Source organism: Heptranchias perlo, chromosome 20 (genome assembly GCF_035084215.1).
Source record: "Heptranchias perlo isolate sHepPer1 chromosome 20, sHepPer1.hap1, whole genome shotgun sequence".
In the NCBI taxonomy this organism is placed as follows: Eukaryota; Metazoa; Chordata; class Chondrichthyes; order Hexanchiformes; family Hexanchidae; genus Heptranchias; species Heptranchias perlo.
The window spans coordinates 36,857,659-36,882,456 of NC_090344.1; the positions used below are offsets into that span (position 1 = coordinate 36,857,659).

Consider the following 24,798-nt stretch of genomic DNA (forward strand, 5'->3'; position numbering starts at 1 on the left):
ATGGTTGTATCATTGGTGCTGAAAGTGAAACCACAGCCTCACCCTGCAACCAAACTCCGGCCTCAACTGCTCAAAGTACAAGGGGAGAAGAGTTTAGCAGGGCCAACGTTTCGTCCCTTGGTTAAATAGAGCCTCTCTTTGCATTGGGCAATGCTGGAAGCACTTAGCAGGTCGGGCAGCCTGTGTGGAGAGAGAGAAGGGAAACGTCTTAACCTTTTGGGTCTGAGCGAAGAACAGGAGATAGTCAACGAAGCGGCAATAGAGTAAGACAAAGGCAAGGCATATTTAATGAAAGATACCAGGGCCAGGGAACGTGTGAATAAAGCTAAGTGGGGAGGGAAGGATTGAAACCTGGCGAACCCAATGGTCCATGAGTCTGGTGGGAGAACAAGGCAGGTCAGCACCAGGAGTGGGGACCACCTCCCCACACTGTACTGATGAGGGGGGGGGAATTCACCGTCCCGCTCCCCCACCCCTAGAAGTGCGGGTACACCCGTCCTACGTTACCAGCACCTGCTGTCAGAGAGACCGTGGGAGCGGTGGTGGAGCTCGGGAGTTATTAATATTTGTACTGCAGCCAGCCGAAACTGGAAGGCCATTGTGGGAATTATCAAAATGATCGCTTGCCTCCTTTAATTTACAGGTGGCATCTGTTTGTGAGTGTGTTGTGAGAGATGGTTTGCAGGCACTGCCTAGAGTAAGGCTTGTTTGAAGGCAGGAGATCTGATTTACATTCCTATAGGAACAGGAGTAGGCCATTCAGCCCCTCGTGCCTGCTCTGCCATTTGATAAGATCATGGCTGATCTGTGATCTAGCTCCACGTACCTGCCTTTGGCCCATATCCCTTAATACCTTTGGTTGTAATGAATTTGACTGGTGACCAGCTGAGTAACTATAAAAGCAACTTATAGAATCGTACAGCACAGGAGGCCAATCGGCCCATCGTGCCTGTGCCGGCTCTTTGAAAGAGCTATCCAATTAGTCCCACTCCCCCTGCTCTTTCCCCATGGTCCTGCAACTTTTTCCTTTTCAAGTATTTATCCAGTTCCCTTTTGAAAGTTTCTGTTGAATCTGCTTCCACCGCCCTTTCAGGCAGTGCATTGCAGATCATAACAACTCGCTGTGTTTAAAAAAAAAAATTCTCTTCGTTTCCCCCCTCCCCCGGTTTGCCTGTGGTTTTCTGTCCATCGACATTAATGGGTGGAAAAATCATTGGCTTTGAGTGAAGACTGGCTGGTGGCACGGGGCCTCCGAAAGTTCTGTCCTTGATATTTCTTAATTCCTAACGGTGCCTTCCCTGGCATTGTAACGCATTTGTTTCCGAGCCTTGGCTTCATTGCACTGTGCAGTCAGGCTGGTTGAGTGACTGTACCCTGTACAACTCTCCAAATACTCTGCCCCCGCACCCCCCCCCCCCACCCAGGTCCCTACTATCTCTGGACATCCGTCAAACCGAATCACACCAAATTGCATGGGGCGCTGTGTTAATATAGCGCCTTTAACGGAGAAACACGCTCCGAAGTGCACCACAGAGGCGTGAGGGGAAAATGGATGCTGAGCCAAAGGAGGAAGGGTTGACTCATAGCTGGGTCAAAGAGGTGGTGTTTAAAGCGGAGTGGGGGGGAGGGTCTTAGAGGGGGAGAGGAAGGTTGAGAGTCGGATCTCGGAGGCTGAAGGCCACCCAGATCTCGTGGTAGAGCGGGAGGGACGCACAAAAGGCCGGAGTCAGGAACGGGATGGGGAGGGAGGAAGAGTTGTAGGGCTGGAGACTTCTGAGTTGGTGCCTAATAACTAGCATGTTAGGGTGCAGCTTGTGGTTTGACTGTCGCCCCTGGAGAGCTCCACTTGAATTCAAACACAGGCGCCAACCTTGTCTTCAATTCCCATCCTCCAGATCAGCATTGAAAGCCACACAGCAAAAGTCGGAGCAACATGCCAAATCCCACCGGTTGATTTTGCTTCTGTGGCCAAGACGACACTGAAATAAGTTTGTGCGTCACTGTGTGCACATTGCATGCGCCTTCCTGGGCACATGGGGCAGGTTCAAGGGGCAAATGTAGACTGTGAATCCTGGCTGGCTTCAGTGGCAGTGAACATGAAGCCAGGTGAATCAACGCCTCATTTTCTTCCTCTGTCCGGGGATCTCAATATGGGGAAACCCAGGCAGGAAGTGTAATTCTACCACTTGCTGGCCTAGCCTCCCGACACGCTGACCTGCTGTGACCTGGAGTAACTGTCGTAGCTGAAATCGAAATAGTTTAATCTCCATCTTTTTGTTCATTCATTCTCAGGATGTGGGCATCGCTGGTGAGGCCGGCATTTATTGCCCATCCCTAATTGCCCTTGAGAAGGTGGTGGTGAGCCGCCTTCTTGAGCTTCGCTGTGTGGTGACGGTTCTCCCACTGTGTTGTTAGGGAGGGAGTTCCAGGATTTTGACCCAGCGACGATGAAGGAATGGCCAATATATTTCCAAGTCGGGATGGTGTGTGACTTGGAGGGGAATGTGCAGGTGGTGTTGTTCCCATGCACCTGCTGCCCTTGTCCTTCTAGGTGGTAGAGGTCGCGGGTTTGGGAGGTGCTGTCGAAGAAGCCTTGGCAAGTTGCTGCAGTGCATCCTGTGGATGGTGCACACTGCAGCCACTGTGCGCCGGTGGTGAAGGGAGTGAATGTTTAGGGTGGTGGATGGCCTGCTGATTATTTGGACTGCTTTGTCCTGGATGGTGTTGAGCTTCTTGAGTGTTGTTGTAGCTGCACTCATCCAGGCAAGTGGAGACTATCCCTTCACATTCCTGACTTGTGCCTTGTAGGTGGTGAAGAGGCTTTGGGTTGTTAGGAGGTGAGTCACTCGCCGCAGAATACCCAGCCTCTGCTCGAGTTCCCACGGCATTTTTGTGCTTGGTCCAGTTGAATTTCTGATTAGTGGAGACCCCCAGGATGTTGATGGTGGGGGATTTGGCGATGGTAATGCCGTTGAATATCAAGGGGAGGTGGTTGGACTCTCTCTTGTTGGAGGTGGTCGTTGCCTGGTACTTAAGTGGCAAATAACATTCACACCAGACATCAGCCCAAGCCTGGATGTTGTCCAGGTCTTGCTGCATGCGGGCTCGGACTGCTTCATTATCTGAGGGGTTACAAATGGAATTGAACACTGTGCAATCATCAGCGAACATCCCCATTTCTGACCTTATGATGGAGGGATGGTCATTGATGAAGCAGCAGCTGAAGATGGTTGGGCCTCGGACTCTGCCTTGAGGAACTGCTGCATTGGACTGTTGCCTCTCTGTCTGTGGCGTTGCTGGTTTGAATGTGACCGCGGGGCTGTCTGTGAGGCTCAGTGAAGTCATGCCAGTTTGGTGATAGCGGTGATGGTGTACATTGTAAAACACTCTGGAAATGGGCATGAGAACAGGCAGCCTGTCCAAAATTGGAAGCTACAGTCCCATCAGACATAAAAATGAGCTAACTTGTTGCGAAAGAGTTGGTTATAAGAACTGAGGTCAGTCTGGGAAAAGGCAAGGTCCTGTTTGTTTATTCCCCTGGTGGTATCTCGATATTAGAATACCCTCAGCAGGAATGGATTTTTTGAAAACCAAAAAAGAATTTTAAAAATAGTTATGTGGTGTTTTGTTTGAGTGGATAAGGAAAAACTCTTTTCACTGGCAGAAGGGTCGGCAACCAGAGGACACAAAATTAGTAATAATACTGTGGGGGAGGAATTCCTGGAGTGTGTACGTGATGGATTTCTAGACCAATGCATTGAGGAACCAACTAGAGAACAGGCGATCCTAGACTGGGTATTGTGCAATGAGAAAGGATTAATTGATAATCTTGTTGTGCGGGGTCCCTGAGGGAAGAGCGACCATAACATGATAGAATTCCTCATTAAGATGGAGAGTGAACTGGTTGAATCTGAAACTAGGGTCCTGAATCTAAATAAAGGAAATTACGAAAGTATGAGGTGCGAGTTGTCTATGATAGATTGGGGAAGTTTACTAAAAGGGATGACGGTGGATAGGCAATGGCTAATATTTAAAAAACGTGTGCAGGAATTACAACAATTATTGATTCCTGTCTGGCGCAAAAATAAAACAGGAAAGGTGGCTTACAAAAGAAATTAGGGATAGTATTAGATCCAAAGAGGAGACATATAAAATTGCCAGAAAAAGCAGCAAGCCTGAGGATTGGCAACAGTTTAGAATTCAGCAAAGGAGGACAAAGAGATTGATTAAGAGGGGAAAAATAGAGTATGAGAGTAAACTAGCAGGGAACATAAAAACTGACTGTAAATGCTTCTATTAATATGTCAAGAGAAAAAGATTAATGAAGACAAATGTAGGTTTCTTACAGTCAGAAATGGGGGAAATTATAATGGGGAACAAAGAAATGGCAGAACAATTAAACACATACTTTGGTTCTGTCTTCACAAAGGAGGATACAAATAACCTGCCAGAAATGTTTGGGAACCAAGGGTCTAGTGAAAGGGAGGAACTGAAGGAAACCAGTATTAGTTAAAAAAAAAAGTGCGAGGGAAATTAATGGGGCTTAAGGCTGACAAATTCCCAGGGCCTGATAATCTACATCCCAGAGTACTAAAGGAAGTGGCCCTGGAAATAGTGGATACATTGGTGATGATCTTCCAAAATTCTATAGACACGAACAGTTCCTTCAGATTGGAGGGTGGCAAATGTAACCCCACTATTTAAAAAAGGAAGGAGAGAAAAAACAGGGAATTACAAACCAGTTAGCCTAACATCAGGAGTGGGAAAAATGCTAGAGTCTATTATAAAGGATGTGATAACAGAACACTTGGAAGGCATTAATGGGATTGGACAAAGTCAGCATGGGTTTATGAAAGGGAAATTATGCTTAACAAATCCATTGGAGTTTTTTGAGGAGGTAACTAGTAGAATAGATAGAGGAGAACCAGTGGATGTGGTGTATTTAGATTTTCAGAAGGCTTTTGATAAGGTCCCACACAAGAGGTTAGTGTGCAAAATTAAAGCACATGGGATTGGGGGGAATATACTGGCATGGATTGAGAATTGGTTGACAGACAAGAAACAGAGAGTAGGAATAAACAGGTCTTTTTCCAGATGGCAGGCAGTGACTGGTGGGGTACCGCAGGGATCAGTGCTTGGGCCCCAGCTATTTACAATATATATCAATGATTTAGATGAGGGAACGGAATGTAACATTTCCAAGTTTGCAGACGACACAAAGCTGGGTGGAATGTGAGCTGTGAGGAGGACGCAAAGAGGCTCCAATGTGATTTAGACAAGTGGGCAAGAACATGGCAGATGCAGTATAACGTGGATAAATGTGAGGTTATCCACTTTGGTTGTAAAAACAGAAAGACGGATTATTATCTGAATGGTGATAGATTGGGAAAAGGGGAGGTGCAACGAGACCTGGGTGTCCTTGTACACCAGTCGCTGAAAGCGAGCATTCAGGTGCAGCAAGCAGTTAGGAAGACGAATGGTATGTTGGCCTTCATTGCAAGAGGATTTGAGTACAGGAGCAGGGATGTCTTATTGCAGTTGTACAGGGCCTTGGTGAGACCACATCTAGAGTATTGTGTGCAGTTTTGGTCTCCTTATCTGAGGAAGGGTGTCCTTGCCATGGAGGGAGTGCAACAAAGGTTTACCAGACTGATTCTTGGGATGGCAGGACTGACGTACGAGGAGAGATTGGGTCGACTGGGCCTATATTCACTAGAGTTTAGAAGAATGAGAGGTGATCTCATCGAAACATATAAAATTCTAACAGGACTAGACAGGGTAGATGCAGGGAGGATGTTCCCGATGGCTGGGGAGTCCAGAACCAGGGGTCACAGTCTCAGGATACAGGGTATGCCATTCAGAACCGAGATGAGGAGAAATTTCTTCACTCAGAGGGTGGTGAACCTGTGGAATTCTCTACCACAGAAGGCAGTGGAGGCCAAGTCATTAAATATATTCAAGAAGGAGATAGATATATTTCTTAATGCTAAAGGGATCAAGGGATATGGGGAAAAAGCAGGAACAGGGTACTGAGTTAGACGATCAGCCATGATCATTTTAAATGGCGGAGCAGGCCCGAAGGGCCGAATGGCCTACTCTTGCTCCTGTTTTCTATGATTCTATGACACAGATTTGAGATAATTGGCAAAAGAACCAGAGGGGAGATGAGGAGAATTTTCTTCTCACAGCGAGTTATGATGATCTGGAACGCACTGCCTGAAAGGGTGGTGGAAGCAGATTCAACAGTGGCTTTCAAAAAAGAATTGGTTAAATGCTTGAAAAGGAAAAAAATTGCAGGCCTATAGGGAAAGAGCAGGGTTGTGAGACTAATTGGATTGCTCTTTGAAAGAGCCGGCACAGGCAGGATGGGCTGAAGGGCCTCCTTTTGTGCTGTGCGGTTCTGCGATGTCTGTTTTGCGGCTTGCCAGCCGTGCTGACTTTGGTGACTTTCGTCTGCGGTGCCTCTAGCCTCTTGTATTTTTCTCTAAATATCGATATTTGTGCTTCCCCCCCACCCCCCGCCCCCCTTCAGCTGTCATTGGGGCTGGGATTGGCGGATCATCAGCCGCCCATTTCCTGAGGCAGCAATTCGGAGAAGGCGTCAAAATCGACGTCTACGAGAGCAAAGCAGTCGGAGGCCATTTCGCCACAGCCAATATCAGCGGCCAAGAATATGAGATAGGAGCGACTACTATTCACCCTCTTAATCTGCACACGAAAGAATTTGTCCGGATGCTGGGTGAGTTTGCATTGATTTCCGCTGTGATTGTGTCCATAAAAACTTCTTCACCTTTTTCAGGGTTGTCTTTTTTTTTTAAATCCCGCATTTTTACCAGTTCTGCCATGTTGCAGCTGTTCAATCATAGGATCATACAGCACAGAAGGAGGCCATTCGGCCCATCGTGCCTGTGCTGGCTCTCTGAATGAGCTATCCAATTAGTCCCACACCCCCGTTCTTTCCCCACAGCCATGCAAATTTTTCCCCTTCAGGTACTACCCAATTTCCTTTTGAAAGTTATTATTGAATCTGCTTCCACCATCCTTTCACGCAGTGCGTTCCAGATCATAACAACTTGCTGCATTAAAAAAAATTCTTCTCATCTCTCCTCTGGTTCTTTTGCCAATTACCTTAAATCTGTGTCCTCTGGTTACTGACCCTCCTGCCAGTGGAAACAGTTTCTCCCTATTTACTCTCTCAAAACTCTTCAGAATTTGGAACACCTCCATTAAATCTCCCCTTAACCTTCTGTGCTCGAAGGAAGCTTCACTGAAGGGGTTAAAAGCACGTTCTCGCTTGGCGTCCCATTTGACCTTGAGCTGAGCTTCTGACCCCACATCCTCGCCATCACTAAGACTGCCAACTTCCACCTCAGTGATATCGCCCGTCCCCGCCCTTGCCTCAGCCCATTTGCAGCTGAAACCCTCATCCGTGCTTTTTTGATCTCCAGACTCGACTGTTCCAACGCTCTCCTGGCCAGCCTCCACCCTCCATAAACTTGAGCTCATCCAAAACTCTGCTGCCCGTATCCTAACTCGCACCAAGTCCCGTTCACCCATCACCCACTGTGCTCGCTGACCTACATTGGCTCCCGGTCCGGCAATGTCCCAAATTTAAAATTCTCATCCCTGCATGGCTTCACACCTCCGTAACTTCCTCCAGCCCTACAATCCTCCAAGAACTCTGCGTTCCTCCAATTCTGGCCTTTTTTGCACCCCTGATTCCCTCCACCCCATCATTGGCGGCCGTGCCTTCAGCCATCTTGGCCTGAAGCTCTGGAATTCTCTCCCTAAATCTCTCTGCTTTCCACCTCCTTTAAGACGCTCCTTAAAACCTACCTGTTTGATCAAGCTTTTGGTCTCCTGTTGTAATATCTCCTTATGAGGATCGGTGTCAATTTGTGTCTGATAACACGTCTATGAAGTACCTTGGGACGTTTTACTACGTTAAAGGCGCTATATAAATGCCAGTTGTTGTTCCAACTATAGTATTGTTTGCTCCCAAGGCTTTTTTTTCTCCTGCCCCTTTCTATATGTCAAATTTCTCCCTTCCCCTGCCCCCTCCTGAATGCACTGATCCCTTGCTGGGTCACTGTTTCGCTGGTGCCAGGCCACCTCTGGTACCTCACTCAGCTGACCATTCTTCCACGTGGTGTTTAGTCCTGCCACGGGGGTATGAGTGTCAGTCCCCCCCAAGCTCCCGTTCCAGCCGCCTGTTAAAAATGTCTCGAATGGAGCGAATAACGAAGGAAAAAAGGTGGTTTCTGATCTCACCAAAATGCTCGGATCACACTCAGGCCGGGGCTCTTTTCTTTGCAAAAGAAAAGACTGAGGGGTGACCTGATTGAGGTCTTTAAAATTATGAATGGGTTTAATAGGGTAGATGTCGAGAAGATGTTTCCACTTGTGGGGGGAGTCCAAAACTAGGCGCCATAAATATAAGATAGTCACCGATAAATCCAATCGGGAATTCAGAGAGTGGTGAGAATGTGGAACTTGCTGCCACAAGGAGTAGTTGAGGCAAATAGCATGGATACGTTTAAGGGGAAGCTCAATAAGTACTTGAGGGAGAAAGGATTGGAAGGATTTGCTGATAGGGTTAGATGAAGGAGGGGGGAGGAGGTTGGTGTGGAACATAAGCACCAGCATGGACCAGCTGGGCCGAATGGCCTGTTTCTGTGCTTTCAATTCTATGCAATGCCGTGTAATTCTATGATTAAGTTCCCTCTCTTTTCCCAATGTTTGTTGACGCCGAAGGCCTAAAGGAACGCAAGCACCCAGATAACCTGTTGGCAGTGTATGATGGGGAGGAATTTGTATTTGAAGAGAGCGACTGGTTTATTGTTAACATCATCAAATTGATCTGGCGATATGGCTTTGACATTCTGCGCATGAAGATGTGGGTGGAAAGTTACCTGCACAGGTTCATGAAGTAAGTAGCATCTCCAGTGAGAGAAGGGACCTCCTTTTTGGCAAATGCCACATTTTTCTCTCCCTCTTTTACCTCTGTTACAAATTGCAGCTCTGTGCTCCATCTCCTCTCTCTTCATGATTGTAGTTGTTCTGATCTCTTGGCCTTGGAAAGGATGCAGCACCGATTCACCAGCATCGTACCAGGGCTAAAAGGGTTAAATTGTGACGACAGGTTGCAAAGTCCAGTCTTGTGTTCCCTTGGGTATAGAAGATTAAGGGGTGATCTAATTGAGGTGTTTAAGAGGATTGAAGGATTTGATAGGGTGGATAGAGAGAAACTCCTCTGGTGGAAGAGTCCTGAACAAGGGGGCATAACCTTAAAATTAGAGCTAGGCCGTTCAGGGGTGAAACACTTCTTCACACAAAGGGGAGTGGAAATCTGGAACTCTCTTTCCCCCAAAAAGCTGTTGAGGCTGGGGGTCAATTGAAAATTTCAAAACTGAGATTGATAGATTTTTGTGAGGCAAGGGTATTAAGTGTTACGGAACCAAGACGGGTCGATAGCGTTAAGATACAGATCAGCCGTGATCTAATTGAATGGCAGAACAGGCTCGAGGGGCTGAATGGCCTGCTCCTGTTCCTATGCTCCCATGATCTGGAATGCACTGCCTGAAAGGGTGGTGGAAGCAGATTCATTAGTTACTTTCGAAAGGGATTTGGATATATACTTGAAAAGGAAAAAGTTTGCAGGGCTGTGGACACAGGCACAATGGACCGAATGGCTTCCTTCACTCCTGTATAAGAACATAAGGAATAGGAGCAGGAGTAGGCCATTCATGGCTGATCTTCGACCTCAACTCCACTTTCCTGCCCGTTCCCCACATCCCTCGAGTCCAAAAATCTATCGATCTCAGTCTTGAATATACTCAACGACTGAGCATCCACAGCCCTCTGGGGTAGAGAATTCCAAATATTCACAACCCTCTGAGTTAAGAAATTCCTCCTGATTGCAGTCCTAAATGTCTGTCCCCGAGTTCTAGACTCTCCAGCCAGGGGAAACAGCATCGACCCTGTCCAGCCCTCTTAGAATCTTATGTGTTTCAATTAGATCACCTCTCATTCTTATAAACTCCAGAGAGTATAGGCCCATTCTACTCGCGAATGATTCCATGATTCTATGATTCAGCATTGCCCACATCTCCCATAAGTGGACCCTGCATCCTTTATGATGAGGAGTACACCTTTAATGCCCAATATCCAGTTGTATGATAGCATGACCAAGAATTTGTAACACTGAGACCCCTTGTGTGTGCTGTATACTGCAATCTCATCAGAACCCACATGTGAATTTCTCCTTTCTTCCAGAAGATGGACTGATAAACACGCTAATGACACAAGGCCAATTACAATCCAAGAAACTGCTTCATTTTCCACAAAATAGAAGACTGAAGATAATACAGTTTTCAGCGAAATTCAGTTTGTTTCATGTCGCTAACATGGAAAATAACAAGTACACCATTCTGCCCTTGTTGACGGGCTAAATTAATATTACAGACCAGCAATCCCCGAAATTACCTGGCACGAACGCTAGGATACAGATCTCTCCTTCTGTGACCGTTTCTCACTTAAACTTTCTTCCGACTAACTTTCTTTCCAAGTAGCGAGGAAGTCAAAAGCTTGACCTTTGTGCCGTCCCCTCACACTCTCCATCAGGGATTGGCTCATTGAGCTGCCAATCAAAACTACTGTCTTGAATCAGAGCCCCCCCCCCCCTCAACATTCACGGCCTCTTCAGCTAAGACCCTCTGCTGTGCTTAATGAAGGGAGGCCATTCTAACATTGTGGGTACAGAAGTCTCCAAAATGTGCTCATTAAATCCATTGTCTCAAACTGATATGTTACGCGAGAAATACAATGCTGTTGGATACTTCATGTGGCCCCAGCTGGTAGATCAAATCCACACTACCAGATAGCATGTGTGTTGCGGAAAGGTAACCCTTTGTGTGCCAAATTTAATTAAATTATAATATCTAAATCGACCCGAAATCCCTCTTAGGCCAAATGGGCAAAAATCTCGAACCACCATAGTGTCCCTGTGAAATTTCAACTGTTCCTTAATCAGGCTTAGTTTGCATCAGATGCATTGCAGATCTTCACCGGCAATACCCCGACTAAGTACATTAGCCTCAATCTCTGGTGATTACCCTTTACTCCACCTTTCATCTTCTGCTCCCAATAGTTTCATACTGTGTTTATTACACTGGCTACATTTTCCACGTTGTGTCTCGAATCGCTTTTGGAAAGCGGGAACCTTCCTTATCTTCCAAGTTTGACATAAAGTAGATATCGTAGTTTCGTGTGCGACACTCTGTTGCACAGCAGTGATGCAACAGAGATTGCTCCCCTCACTCAAGACTTTCCAATCTTAACCATACTTCCGAGAGTAGACGTTAAGCAGAGATCTGGAACTTTCCTACAAGGAAGTCTAAATTGGAGAGTCCCTGGGCCATTGGCTTTCTGTTCATTGGGCTTTACTGGCAAGGCCGGCATTTACTGCCTGTCCCTAGTTGCCCCTTGAGAAGGTGGTGGTGAGCCGCCTTCTTGAACCGCTGCAGTCCGTGTGGTGAAGATTCTCCCACAATGCTGTTTGGTAAGGGAGCCAGTTCACACACAGCAAGATCCCATAAACCACAAAAAAAAAATGAACAACCAGAGATTCCTTGCTTGGTTGGTTTTGGGAGGAATGTTTTTCTTAAACTGCTGCTCTGAAGAACATTGGCAGCGTGCCCATTGGCTTGGCTGCAGATAACTCATGGCGCAGGAGAGCTGGAGATAAAACAGACTTTAGACACCCAAGTAAATCCAGCAGCTGGGGTGGTTGATTATTTTTTTGAATGCCTTTGTTTTCCTTAAAATTTGGAGGAGGATGAAACACCTGTGCTTCTTCCCTGCAGAGTTTATCAGTACCAGACTCATGGATACTCCTTCACATCCCTGGAGAAACTTTTGCATGAGGTTGGAGGGGACGAGTTCGTACAGATGACCAAGCATTCCATCGATGAGGCCTTGCAGCAAATTGGCATCAGCCAAAGATTCATGAATGAGATGGTCACACCCATCATGAGACTCAATTACGGACAAAGTGTGAATATCAATGCGTTTGTAGGTATGCACACTTCACTTTCTGTTTACAAATTGCTCTTGGGATAGTGGGTGTCGCTGGCAAGGCCACGCTTATTGTCCATCCCGAGTTACCCTGCGAAGGGCTACTTCAGAGGACATCAGTGAACCAGTTGGGTTTGACAGCTTATCATGGTCATTTTTCCGTGCCAGCCCGCAAATGACCAGATTTGTCGAGTTCAACTTTGCACAAGGCCACGGTGGGATTTGAACTTGTGACCTCTCGGTTGCTAATCCGGTACAGTCACCCCTTGGCTCTTCATACTTCGCTGAGTGTCAAAGCAACCATTGAGACATTTCCATGAAGAGAAGAGGTGAAGTGCGCCCTGCCTGACGAGACCTGAACCCGCCTGGATTTCAGGTTCACCTCATTAGCATTGGCCCAATGTTTCCCAGTCAGAGGCAAGGGCCTACGCCCAGATTGGGGATGGAAATCCAGCTGTATCGTAGGCCTGAGAGGCCTGTATTAGCAGCAGTAGCCATCGCCTTCTGGCTGATAGGAGGCCTCCAGCCGCAAGCCGCAAGCTGCTGCCCCGTAGAAGGAAGCCTCTTACTTTCCTCCTGAGTGACGCCCAGGACCCTTTGTTCCGATCCAAGTGGTGCTGGGTGCAAGGCCGAAGCCTGTTTCTCCTGGATGCCCATCCTAATGCGTGTCGTCCTGGCGTATCTGCAGGAAAATGAGGTCAAGGCTTTGGTAGGGCCTTCCCACCTCATTAGCTCCAGCTGCAAGACCTGTGCCTCCTCCCCACCCTCGCACTTTCTGACACAACTGAGGTGTTTCAGCCATGGCTCAGTGGGTAGCACACTTGCTTCTGAGTCAGAAGGTTGTGAGTTCAAGCCCCACTCCAGGGATTTGAGCACAAGTTCTAAGCTGATAACTCCCAGTGTTACTGAGGGAGTGCTGTGCTGCCCTCTCAGGTGGACGTAAAAGATCCCACAGCACTATTTTGAAGAGCAGGAGAGTTCTCCCTGGTGTTCTGGCGAATATTTATCCCTCAACCACGATCATTAAAAACAAATTATCTGGTCACGATCACATTGCTGTTTGTGGGAGCTTGCTGTGCCCAAATTGGCGGCTGCATTTCCTACATTACAACACTTCAAATGTACTTCATTGGTTGTAAAGTGCTGAGCGATGTTCTGAGGTCATGAAAGGCGCGATATAAATGCAAACCTTTTTTTCTGCTACCACGTACGAAATAACACGTGCAACGGAATGAGACTGAACGAGAGATCGAATTGAACGAGTCATGGCGACCAAACACTGCAGAATCTCCTTCTCCCTTTCAAACAGCATGGGCGATGAGAGATGAGAAAGGGACATCAAAAAAAAAACCACGAGTTTGTATTAGTCTTTTTCTCCCCTATAGGCATGACATCGCTGCTAGCTGCTGAGTCCGATCTGTGGACAGTGGATGGGGGCAACAAACTCATTTGTGCGGGCCTGCTCTACTCTGCCAAAGTTAACCTCATCAAAGGCAAGGTCACGTCAGTGAACACCAAAAAGAGGCCTCTGCGAAATGGTGAGTCAACAAATGCCGAGGGTCAGTTAGTTGTCCACTCGGCCGGGAACAGAGCTGATAAGATCCAAACAGGTCTTTGTTAAAGAATGTCTGGTCTTTAAAGGACTGATTGGCTTGCTATCCTGATTTCAAAATACTCTTGGAGATCTATATCCCGATTTATAGTTGTGAGCATTGTAGAATTATGAAGGTAATCCACCCCAGTGCAGTACTGAGGGAGTGCTGCACTGTTGGAGGTGCCATCTTTCACGTGAGACGTCAAACCGAAGCCCCGACTGCCCTCTCATGTGGACAGAATAGTGCCATGGAATCTTTTACGAAGAAGAGCAGGGGAGTTCTCCCCCGTACCCTGGCCAATATTTACTCCCAACCAATATCACTGAGATTTACTGGTCAATTATCTCATGACATCACTGAAACAAATCAACTGGTCATTTATCTCATTACATCACGGAAACAGATTCACTGATCATTTCTCACATTACATCACTGAAACAGATTCACTGATCATTTATCTCATTACATCACTGAAACAGATTCACCGATCATTTATCTCATTACATCACGGAAACAGATTCACTGATCATTTATCTCATTACATCACTGAAACAGATTCACTGATCATTTATCTCATTACATCATTGAAACAGATTCACTGATCGTTTATCTCATTACATCACTGAAACAGATTCACTGATCATTTATCTCATTACATCACTGAAACAGATTCACTGATCATTTCTCTCATTACATCACAGAAACAGATTCACTGATCGTTTATCTCATTACATCACTGAAACAGATTCACTGATCATTTATCTCATTACATCACTGAAACAGATTCACTGATCATTTATCTCATTACATCACTGAAACAGATTCACTGATCATTTCTCACATTACATCACTGAAACAGATTCACTGATCATTTCTCACATTACATCACTGAAACAGATTCACCGATCATTTATCTCATTACATCACGGAAACAGATTCACTGATCATTTATCTCATTACATCACTGAAACAGATTCACTGATCATTTCTCACATTACATCACGGAAACAGATTCACTGATCATTTCTCACATTACATCACTGAAACAGATTCACTGATCATTTCTCACATTTCATCACGGAAACAGATTCACTGATCATTTCTCACATTACATCACGGAAACAGATTCACTGATCATTTATCTCATTACATCACTGAAACAGATTCACTGATCATTTCTCACATTACATCACGGAAACAGATTCACTGATCATTTATCTCATTACATCACGGAAACAGATTCACTGATCATTTCTCACATTACATCACGGAAACAGATTCACCGATCATTTATCTCATGACATCACGGAAACAGATTCACTGATCATTTCTCACATTACATCACTGAAACAGATTCACTGATCATTTCTCACATTACATCACGGAAACAGATTCACTGATCATTTATCTCATTACATCACGGAAACAGATTCACCGATCATTGATCTCATGACATCAAGGAAACAGATTAATTGATCATTTCTCTCATTACATCACGGAAACAGATTCACTGATCATTTCTCACATTACATCACGGAAACAGATTCACTGATCATTTATCTCATGACATCACTGAAACAGATTCACTGATCATTTCTCACATTACATCACTGAAACAGATTCACTGATCATTTCTCACATTACATCACGGAAACAGATTCACTGATCATTTCTCTCATTACATCACTGAAACAGATTCACTGATCATTTATCTCATTACATCACTGAAACAGATTCACTGATCATTTCTCACATTACATCACTGAAACAGATTCACTGATCATTTCTCACATTACATCACTGAAACAGATTCACTGATCATTTATCTCATTACATCACTGAAACAGATTCACTGATCATTTCTCACATTACATCACTGAAACAGATTCACTGATCGTTTATCTCATTACATCACTGAAACAGATTAATTGATCATTTATCTCATTACATCACTGAAACAGATTCACTGATCATTTATCTCATTACATCACTGAAACAGATTCACTGATCATTTCTCACATTACATCACTGAAACAGATTCACCGATCATTGATCACATTACATCACTGAAACAGATTAATTGATCATTTATCTCATTACATCACTGAAACAGATTCACTGATCATTTCTCACATTACATCACTGAAACAGATTCACTGATCATTTATCTCATTACATCACTGAAACAGATTAATTGATCATTTATCTCATTACATCACTGAAACAGATTCACTGATCATTTCTCACATTACATCACGGAAACAGATTCACTGATCATTTATCTCATTACATCACTGAAACAGATTAATTGATCATTTATCTCATTACATCACTGAAACAGATTCACTGATCATTTCTCACATTACATCACGGAAACAGATTCACTGATCATTTATCTCATTACATCACTGAAACAGATTCACTGATCATTTATCTCATTACATCACTGAAACAGATTCACTGATCATTTCTCACATTACATCACTGAAACAGATTCACTGATCATTTCTCACATTACATCACTGAAACAGATTCACTGATCATTTCTCACATTACATCACGGAAACAGATTCACTGATCATTTCTCACATTACATCACTGAAACAGATTCACTGATCATTTCTCACATTACATCACTGACACAGATTCACCGATCATTTCTCACATTACATCACGGAAACAGATTCACTGATCATTTATCTCATTACATCACGGAAACAGATTAATTGATCATTTATCTCATTACATCACTGAAACAGATTCACTGATAATTTATCACATTACATCACTGAAACAGATTCACTGATCATTTCTCACATTACATCACGGAAACAGATTCACTGATCATTTCTCTCATGACATCACTGAAACAGATTCACTGATCATTTCTCACATTACATCACTGAAACAGATTAACCGATCATTTCTCACATTACATCACGGAAACAGATTCACTGATCATTTCTCACATTACATCACGGAAACAGATTCACTGATCATTTCTCACATTACATCACTGAAACAGATTCACCGATCATTTATCTCATTACATCACTGAAACAGATTAATTGATCATTTATCTCATTACATCACTGAAACAGATTCACTGATCATTTCTCACATTACATCACTGAAACAGATTCACTGATCATTTATCTCATTACATCACTGAAACAGATTAATTGATCATTTATCTCATTACATCACTGAAACAGATTCACTGATCATTTATCTCATGACATCACTGAAACAGATTCACTGATCATTTCTCACATTACATCACCGAAACAGATTCACTGATCATTTATCTCATTACATCACTGAAACAGATTCACTGATCATTTCTCTCATTACATCACTGAAACAGATTCACTGATCATTTATCTCATTACATCACTGAAACAGATTAATTGATCATTTCTCACATTACATCACTGAAACAGATTCACTGATCATTTCCCACATTACATCACTGAAACAGATTCACTGATCATTTCTCACATTACATCACTGAAACAGATTCACTGATCATTTCTCACATTACATCACGGAAACAGATTCACTGATCATTTCTCACATTACATCACAGAAACAGATTCACTGATCATTTATCTCATTACATCACGGAAACAGATTCACTGATCATTTCTCACATTACATCACTGAAACAGATTCACTGATCATTTATCTCATTACATCACTGAAACAGATTCACTGATCATTTCTCACATTACATCACGGAAACAGATTCACTGATCATTTCTCACATTACATCACAAACAGATTCACTGATCATTTCTCTCATTACATCACTGAAACAGATTCACTGATCATTTCTCACATTACATCACAAACAGATTCACTGATCATTTCTCCCATTACATCACTGAAACAGATTCACTGATCATTTCTCACATTACATCACTGAAACAGATTCACTGATCATTTATCTCATGACATCACTGAAACAGATTCACTGATCATTTCTCACATTACATCACCGAAACAGATTCACTGATCATTTATCTCATTACATCACTGAAACAGATTCACTGATCATTTCTCTCATTACATCACTGAAACAGATTCACTGATCATTTCTCACATTACATCACAAACAGATTCACTGATCATTTCTCCCATTACATCACTGAAACAGATTCACTGATCATTTATCTCATTACATCACTGAAACAGATTCACTGATCATTTATCTCATGACATCACTGAAACAGATTCACTGATCATTTCTCACATTACATCACCGAAACAGATTCACTGATCATTTATCTCATTACATCACTGAAACAGATTCACTGATCATTTCTCTCATTACATCACTGAAACAGATTCACTGATCATTTATCTCATTACATCACTGAAACAGATTAATTGATCATTTCTCACATTACATCACTGAAACAGATTCACTGATCATTTCCCACATTACATCACTGAAACAGATTCACTGATCATTTCTCACATTACATCACTGAAACAGATTCACTGATCATTTCTCACATTACATCACGGAAACAGATTCACTGATCATTTCTCACATTACATCACAGAAACAGATTCACTGATCATTTATCTCATTACATCACGGAAACAGATTCACTGATCATTTCTCACATTACATCACTGAAACAGATTCACTGATCATTTATCTCATTACATCACTGAAACAGATTCACTGATCATTTCTCACATTACATCACGGAAACAGATTCACTGATCATTTCTCACATTACATCACAAACAGATTCACTGATCATTTCTCTCATTACATCACTGAAACAGATTCACTGATCATTTCTCACATTACATCACAAACAGATTCACTGATCATTTCTCCCATTACATCACTGAAACAGATTCACTGATCATTTCTCACATTACATCACAGAAACAGATTCACTGATCATTTATCTCATTACATCACTGAAACAGATTCACTGATCATTTCTCACATTACATCACTGAAACAGATTCACTGATCATTTCTCACATTACATCACGGAAACAGATTCACTGATCATTTATCACATTAAATCACTGAAACAGATTCACTGATCATTTCTCACATTACATCACTGAAACAGATTAACCGATCATTTATCTCATTACATCACTGAAACAGTTTAACTGATCATTCATGTCATTGCTGTTTGTGGGACCTTGCTGTGTGCAAATTGATAATGTCCAGTGAACGTAAAAGGCATTACATAAATGAAACTCTTTCTCTTTCTTTAAATTTGACTTAATATTTTCTCTTAGTTTGACTTAATGTTCCTTAATTTTTGCCTTTATAAATGCATTTTTTTTGTTGTAATACTGAGCTGTTGATCGTCTTAAAAGAAGTCGGGTTTCTTTAAACCTTCCATTTTGGGGGCTCAACGAGGTTAGGGATATAATTTCTGTGCAATGGAACGTTTCCACTTCCTTCAGCACCCAGCGCAGGGTAAAACGTTCTCTTTGTGTTTACCCCAGCCTCAGTAGCATGAGCCCTATCGCACCAGTCAACCTGGGCTCCATTGAATCCCAGGCCTCAGAGGTGGAATGAAACTAAGATGTAATGTAAAGTGTTGAACCAACGATCGCAGCAGGGAGTCTCTCCTTCCGCAAGGGGCTCGGAGCAGGGGGGGGGCCATCTCAAAATGCAACCAGATTTTCTGGCACAGCAGGAAACAAAGTCATATGTTGATCAGGTGTTTTGACTGGAATTTTTTTAACCGTTTGTAAAAAAAAGTTTCTCTTCACTGAGATTTGCTTGGTATTTTCTGTTTCTTTGAACGCAGTTTTTATAAAGCGTGTTAAAAATTGAATAGATTGCAGGTTTCCAAACATGTTGAGCCCGCTGTGCATGAATGATGGTTAAATGAGTTAAAACTTTAATTTTCATACTTAATAGACAAAATATACTGGTGTGAATCCGGCACTTTTCTTGGGCCCCGATTGTTTATGCTGATTTACACCAGTTTTACGTTAAGGCGTATTCTAATGAGATTCCCAGGAAATTTGAGCGTAACTTGGCATTGGTGGAATGGGCGCATTCTGGGGTCTAACTTTCGGGATTAACTTCCGGGCTGCGCCCACGCAGGAAATTCCAGGTTCGTTGGCGCCCTCGAGACCCGAGATGCGTTCCCACCAAATCTGGTCCCTGCTGGAAGCACCGAATCCTGGAATCAACCCTGTCGTGGCCATGCCTTCAGCTGCCTAGGAGGTTCAATAGATTGATTCCTGGGATGAGAGGGTTGACCTATGAGGAGAGATTGAGTAGAATGGGCCTATGCTCTCTGGAGTTTAGAAGAATGAGAGGTGATCTCATTGAAACATATAAGATTCTAAGAAGGCTTGACAGGATAGATGCTGAGGGGATGTTTCCCATGGCTGGAGAGTCTAGAACTTAGGGGGCATAGTCTTAGGATAAGGGGTCGGCCATTTAAGACTGGGATGAGGAGGAATTTTTTCACTCAGGGTTGTGAATATTTGGAATTCTCTACCCCAGAGGGCTGTGGATGCTCAGTCATTGTGTATATTCAAGGCTGAAATATATAGATTTTTGGACTCTAGGGGAATCAAGGGATTGAGCGGGAAAGTGGAGTTGAGGTCGAAGATCAGCCATGATCTTAATGAATGGCGGAACAGGCTCAAGGGGCTGTGTGGCTGCTCCTGCTCCTGTTTCTTATGTTCTTATGCCTAGACCATAAGCTCTGAACTCCCTCCCTAAACTTCTCCACCTCTCCACTGTTATAAACTGGATAGCCTGGTGGTGAAGGATAGGATACTAGAGCCTGGTCTTCAGTTGCTTCCAAGCCTTTATTCACAGAGATCAATAAGACCCACACCACACCCTAGATTAGCTCTCATATAAACAGGTACAAGAGAGTTCCCAGTTGATACGCATCACCTGAATACAATTAATTGATATAAATCATATGGACACAATTGATCTAAATCATACGGACACAATTAACATCGACCTCTCTCTCCTTTTAAGGCGCTTCTCAAAACCAGCCTCTTTGAGCAAGCATTTGGTCGCCTGTCCTAATACCTCCTTATGTGGCGTGGTGTCAGGTTTTGTCTGGTAACGCTCGTGTGAAGCACCTTGGGGCGTTTTACTATGTTGAAGGCGCTATATAAATGCAAGTTGTTGTTGTAGCGACGAGAAGGAATATCAAATGTTTGTGTTCTGTCCTTTTTAAGTGATGAAATCCTGCCCTTTAATTTCAGGTGAGGTCATTACGGCCTATGAAGTGAATTACACAGCCGGCCCAGACACTGGCTACAACATGTACGACATTGTCATTGTCGCCACACCGTTGCACCAAGGCGTGTCGAAAATCACTTTCCAAGATCTCTCCCAGCCGATCAGGACAGACTGCGGCCAGTACCAGCAGAAGGTGGTCACGTTGGTGGAGGGCCGTTTGAACGCTTCCTACTTTGGCCACCGGGGGCCCGGCCGTTTCCGCACCACTGCCATCGTCACCATGGAGCACTCCAGCACCTCCATCTTGGCCGCCAACGTCTTGGGCCCGGTTACGATGGCCGCCGACTACCAGATCCCTCCTCCGACCGCGACCTGCGTCTGGAAGGTGCTGTCCCGCGAGCCCCTCGCCGAGCAGCAGCTGAGCCGGCTCTTTGTTTCCCGCTCGGCCATGCGCGAGACGAGGTGGATGGCCTACCCGCGCTACAGCCCGCCGGAGAAGGTGCCGCCCTTCCTGCTCCACGACCGGATTTACTACCTCAACGCCATCGAGTGGGCAGCCAGCACGGTGGAGATGATTGCCGTCGCCGCCAAAAATGCCGCGCTCCTGTCCTACCATCGCTGGTTCCAGCAGCTCGACAGGATCGACCAGGACTACCTGCAGCAGAGACTTAAGGTGGAGCTTTGACCTGGATCTGCAAGAAAGATACTGCGCTTTTGACACTTGCAGCTCGTTTTGACTGATGACCTTAAGTGCTGCGTTCAGCATGTTTAATTGTGTTTCAACTGATCAAGTCTGGGCCAGTCCAGTTCATTTCTTCGAACTTTGCACTGTTCCCTTTCCATGCCATTTTGAAATGGTCTTCGAAACTCAAAGTAGTTGTTTGTTTGTGAATGTTAATAGAAACATCATAGAATCACCCAGCACAGAAGGAGGCCATTCGGCCCATCGTGCATGATGCCGGCTCTTTGAAAGAGCTATCCAATTATTCCCACTCCCTGACTCTTTCCCCATAGCCTTACAAATTTTTTCCTTTTTAAGTATTTATACAATTTCCTTTTGAAAGTTACTCTTGAATCTGTTCCCACCACCCTTTCAGGCAGTGCATTCCTGATTCGTAACAACTCACTGCCTAAAATAACATTCTCCACATCTCCCCTCTGGTTCTTTTGCCAGTTATCTTAAATCTGTGTCCTCTGGTTACCGACTCTGCTGCTAGTTTCAGACTTTCAGACCCCGGTCTTTTTTTCCCCCCCCTTTTCACAGGAAAGTGCCATTTTAATCATTTAAAGCAACCGCCAAATTTGGGAACAGGGAATGTAAGTTTTGCTGACTGATGAGATAAAGGTTAATCGCAATAATGGCACACCATCTCGTGGGCACGCATGCACCTTGCAATATTCGACAGTAAATTCCTTCCTCCTGTTTTCTCCACTTCCTAACCGTGGCAACTCAATCACTAACTTGGCGAAGACATTGCACCTTTCAGGTAACAAGCATCCCGAGGTGCTTCCTGAGGGTGGGAGGGAAGTTCTGGGAGGTGACCGAGGAGGCTTTTGAAGAGACGAATGGCAAAGCAAGAGGGGCTTAGGAAGAGAGTGCGGGGCTGGTTGGCCGATAGCTCTGTGCATCAACGGTCAAGCAGAGAACACAGTAAGTTAGGCATAAGAACAGATATTTCGTGCCAGTACTGAAATAATTGCAGAGATCGGGTTGTGTGAGGCCACGGAAGGCTCTGAAATGTTTTTTTTATTCTTTCTCTGGATGTGGGCATCGCTGGCAAGGCCGGCATTTATTGCCCATCCTTAGAAACTGAGTGATTTGCTAAGCCACCTTGGAGGGCAGTAAAGAGTCAACCACGTTGGTCTGGGATTCGAGGCACATAAAGGCCCAGACCGGGTAAGGGTGGCAGGGGACATTAGTGAACCAGTTGGGACTGCTTCATGGTCACTTTTTACTGATACCAGCTTTAAAAATTGAACTGAATTCAAATTCTCAAACCGCCATGCTGGGATTTGAACTCCCGTTCCCTGGGTTATTCGTTTGGGCCTCTGGATTACTAGCCCAGTGTTACGCTACTGTAACCTCTGCTGAACTACCATCGGAGATTTTAATATTGAGCGTAACCACGACACTGCCAAGGATTTTTACAGTCAATGCATTGGGGTAATGGGGAGCCAATGGAGGACTGATGTCGTAGGTGTGCAGGATCTAATATCAAATAGGGCTCTCATGGCAGGCTTTTGAATAAGCTGGATCTCTGGAGGCTGGCAAGAAGAGAGACTGAACCTTGAGATGATGAAAGCATGGATAAAGGTTTTAGGGAGAGGTGAGGTAAGAACAGAGGCAGGTGGTATAAGAGGTAAAAGTATGTGGGCTTGGGGCTAGACCAGGTGTGGGGATTGAAACACGGTCAAATGGGACGCAGCGGTAGTTGAGTGTGCAGGAGATGAGCAAGGGAGAAGCTCATATAGGTGAGAGCGGGAAGAAGAGTGCTGTGGGGCGAGGCTAAAGTAGTTTTGGGGGGATTGCACAGAGGCCAAGTAGACAGCCTGAGCTTTGGAGATGAAGAAATGCAATGGCTTCTCACGTTTGGAGTTGGAGGTGATGAAGGAGGAGCCGGAGAGAGAAGTCGGAGGAGCTGATTTGTGGAGACAGGATTGTGGGATTTAGTTCTGTGGATGGTAATGTCTCTGCTGTCTCAACCATGGGGCATCACAGCTAGGTCCAATCCAGCTCTCACCTGATGATTACACAAGCACATCCTCTGGAAAATTAACTGAGAGCTCTTTTGAAATATTTATCACATTCTACATAAAACACAAGTGCTAATTTGTGTTTTAATAGTTGCTTTCTTTTCAGATGAAAGAAATGCAGCTGGTTCACAAACAGACTGCAGAAAGGTGAGGCATTAATCAGCAATAAGAGTTCTATCAGTGATAGCGCTCCCCGATGGCCTCTTCTCTCATCATTCTGTCCCTATTTTTACCTACCTTTTGTTTACAAGGAGAGGGGAGGTGTTATTCCAGACAATACTGCCAAGCACTTGGGACCAGAGACTTCCCAACACAATGGGTATGAGGTGTTTATTGATTACGGAGTCAGGCTAACAAATAGTTTATTGTCTTTGGTGAAATAACTTCAATGCCTGGCTCGCTGGTATTTTAACGACTGTTTTTGTCTTGGTGCTTTTTTTAAAAACTTGTGTGAATACACTTTGCTTTCGACACCCAACATTTACATGTAAGTCCTTTTTCAAATTATTTCTGTGAACAAATGATCAAACAAATCCCACAACATGACAGTCAGTATGTATGTAATGGTCAGTAATGCCCTGTTCCATCCCACCATCGATCAATATATATGGAAAGGTCAGTGATGGCCTCCTCCGTCTCACCATCGGTCATACATGTAATGGTCAATGATGGCCTCTTCCGTCTCACCATCAGTCATATATGGAATGGTCAGTGCTGTCCTCTTCCATCCCACCATCGGTCAATATATATGTTATGGTCAGTGATGGCCTCTTCCATCTCACCATCGGTTAATACATATGTAATAGTCAGTGATGGCCTCTTCCATTTCACCATCGGTCAGTGGTATTTTGTGGACGAATATTAGCTATTTACCATCTCTTGTTCCCTAAAATACATGGACTGAACGATCAGGCTACTTTCTTCTTGAGAAGTCTATTTGTTGCACTCGGTGCAGTGGGATGCGTCTTCCACAAACCAGTGGAAAGACAGTCTTTGGTAGTTATAAGAAATAAGTTCTGCTATTTGTTAATTGGGGAGTTCCTTGGACATCAGTTTCTACAATTGCATCTCAGTGACTGATTTCAGCTATTCCCTCCTTATTCCATTGCTTTACAAGCTGTCTGCTGCAAAATCTTCAAGTAGTTTTGCATATGTACATGA

At 44.2% G+C, this 24,798-nt stretch overlaps 1 protein-coding gene across 1 annotated transcript; it reads left to right on the plus strand.

The window, feature by feature from the left end:
* LOC137336027 (prenylcysteine oxidase 1-like) lies at positions 1 to 24,544 on the plus strand. Its single transcript, XM_068001530.1, has 6 exons — positions 1 to 75; positions 6,469 to 6,739; positions 8,755 to 8,929; positions 11,865 to 12,076; positions 13,461 to 13,613; positions 20,907 to 24,544. Exons 1-6 carry the CDS (start codon positions 1 to 3, stop codon positions 21,566 to 21,568), a joined length of 1,548 nt encoding a protein of 515 aa, XP_067857631.1. The 3' UTR covers positions 21,569 to 24,544.
* Positions 24,545 to 24,798: the final 254 nt, after the last annotated feature.